This window comes from Limulus polyphemus, unplaced genomic scaffold, assembly GCF_000517525.1.
Source record: "Limulus polyphemus unplaced genomic scaffold, Limulus_polyphemus-2.1.2 Scaffold8305, whole genome shotgun sequence".
NCBI lineage: Eukaryota > Metazoa > Arthropoda > Merostomata > Xiphosura > Limulidae > Limulus > Limulus polyphemus.
This window is the reverse complement of record NW_013673915.1, coordinates 14,728-17,544: the sequence shown is the minus strand read 5'-3', so window position 1 is coordinate 17,544 and position 2,817 is coordinate 14,728. Positions and strand designations below refer to the sequence as shown.

Below are 2,817 nucleotides of genomic sequence, written 5' to 3'. Positions count from 1 at the left end.
ACAAATACAAGATTTGTTAAGGTGTCGATCAGAGATCTACAAATACAAGATTTGTTAAGGTGTCGATCAGAGATCTACAAATACAAGATTTGTTAAGGTGTCGATCAGAGATCTATAAATACAAGATTTGTTAAGGTGTCAGTATATATTTATCATATAGTAAACCGTGAGGTCATGCACTTATCTTAACACATATCATCATTTTTACGTTAAATAAAAATAACGGAAATAAATACACACCAATTCATACAAAAGTTGTGCGATTTCTTTAGAGACGCTGGATTTCTATGTTTGTCAATACCTGGTTGATCAAAATACATGTCAGCCGAGCAGATCACGCCATCTGGATATTTTATCATTAAATATTTCGCAAGTAAACTCTTCCTTGTCCCGGGCGGACCTCTAATGATTACAAATATTCTTGCATGTTTAACAAGATATTCTATTGATGCACTATCCAAAAGGAAAGAAAACTTGAATATTTCCTCTGGCTCAGGTTTTTCATAAATTTCTGGCTTAGAGGCCATCTCGAATAGTCTGGAAAAAAAAAAATATATATATATATATACAAAACAAATACAGCATTATAATAAAACTGAAAAATCAAAGTTATTATTCCATTACCAGTCCTCGTTACCTTTACAAGTCATAACGGAATTACTTATATATTGTTATTTAATGTTTTAATATAATTTAGTTTTCAGAGCAATGTTTGGTTATCAAGGGAATAAAAATACCATCTAGTTTGAAGTAAGTTTTGTGGTCACGTGATCTCCAGACGAATGCGTATCTCATTTAGTCCTCGGTACAATTTATATTTATTTATCTTTAATAACGGGTATAATGATAAATATACAGAAAGGGAGAAACAGGGTTGAAAAATTGGTTTTAGAGAAGAAGAAGAACGGGAAACGAATTCCTCTTAACGTCTAATAAATCAGTGGTTTCTAAACTCTTTCAGTCTGAAGCTCCCTTGATGTGAATAAAAAAGGTTTGAGGCCCCCTATAAAAATGCTTTGAAAATGCTACCCCCACTACTTTAGCATGGTGATTGAAAAAAAAAAAACAGTGTCGTAGTAAAAACAATAACATCTCCTTTCGACATACTGTATCATTTAATTAATTCAACATAATTCATATCGGCTTATTGTTTATTTAGAATTAAAATTAATTCATCATCTTTGTTTTCAGTCCATTTTTTTTTTTTTTGGCGCCGCGGCTTCCACTTTGGGAAACACTGTACTAAAACAACTTTGCACTTAACTATAAACAAGCAAGCATACAAACGTTTGAACATGGATTTTAAAACTGTTAGATATCTGTTGATTGGATTAAGAACATTTGTCTCTATCCTTACATTCTAAAGTTGCGCACACTGGTGGAAGCCTCCACAATTTATTTAAATATTACAAAGACGTAAAACAGCGTCACCTAGTTGAGTAAATATGAATAACAAAAATATGATGTAAAACATAAAAACAGGTACTGGTAGCCTCGCCCCCCCCTACCCTAACCAGTTTACCCCCCCCCCCCAAGCCCATGCTTCACAGCCTCCAAACAACACCTGCCACCTAACAGAACTCCACAACCCATAATACAATCCAAACAACTACAATAGACCAAGAAACGCAGACTACGCCCACATCGGAAACAGAATTACAAGACAAGACTACTAAAACAACTGTAACAAGAAGGAGCAAAGGTACTCGGACCCATCCACCAGTTCGCAACCCATAACTCTCGAAGTATCACAACGAACCAGCAACCTCTCTGATCTTACACCCTTCCCGCCCCTCAGCCCAGATCCACATTCCAACCCATCCTCGTCAAACCCACCCGATGCTTTTGTTACCGACATCTCTCCCAACCACGACATACCCGATGAATCCTTACCAATTTTCCGCCCACCTACCAATGACAAAACCCTATCTGAACTCAAACCCTAGTAAATTCCTGACGAACATTCGAAGAATCAGAGACTCCACGAAGGACTAATTAACCCCCAGCACCAGCCTTCATTTTGCCCCTCCAACCAATTTGTTCTCGCTAATTGAGCACTGGTAACGGACTGGCACCTTACCAGTGAAAGTGGGTTTTTTATGGGTACTCCCATTTTCCCCCACATCAAACTCTTGGCATAGGATTTATAGATCCCCACCGTCCCGGAGGACCATTTGTCTGTTTGTGATTAGCAGTAATACCAGTATATTGGTTTAGTTTATTCACTTATCCGTTCCCATCAAGCTTTCAACTACATCTATTTTACGACTTCTACCAATCAGACTCATATTACCTCTTATCCAAGAAGGAAGATTGCTGAATCTTCGAGCACCCCGGGTGATTTATTATTGTAAGATAACCGCCAGGAACACCACACACCACCATTCCCGGTTTTAATCATTTTGTGTCCAGACTTCTTGAACCAACATGTTTTTCTGACATCATGTGAAAAGATCGTTAACGAAGGCTTACTTAAATCGCCAGGATATCTATCCGTTGTCGACTGTTTCGTTCAGGCTTAAAAAGTCTGAAAATGTCTAAAGTTGCTCCGTTTCCTCATTTTATTTTACACTTTAGGCTAAAACTTTCAATTAATTTAATAAAACTAAACATTTAACTGCCATAGTTCTTAGTACCAGACGTCAAATAATTAGAATATGAGAAGCAAAAAACGACAAAATAATAAAAAATTGCCTACATCCACCCATTAAACAATTGATAATTAGTTATTAATAAAAACTATTATTCAGCTACCAGTTTTAAACAATGGGTAATTATTAATTAATAAAAGAATAACTCACAAATAATTAGATTGTT

The 2,817-nt window shown here is 36.1% G+C and overlaps 1 protein-coding gene across 1 annotated transcript in view; it reads right to left on the bottom strand.

Annotated features, from left to right (window-relative positions):
• The window catches only part of LOC106475258 (2',3'-cyclic-nucleotide 3'-phosphodiesterase-like), an 11,960-nt gene that overhangs the window by 7,698 nt on the left and 1,445 nt on the right, over window positions 1-2,817 (bottom strand). Inside the window, exon 2 of the mRNA XM_013935957.2 lies at window positions 241-537. Within this exon, the coding sequence (XP_013791411.1) occupies window positions 241-527 (287 nt within the window). The 5' untranslated portion in view covers window positions 528-537. The remainder of the gene's footprint in view (window positions 1-240; window positions 538-2,817) is intronic.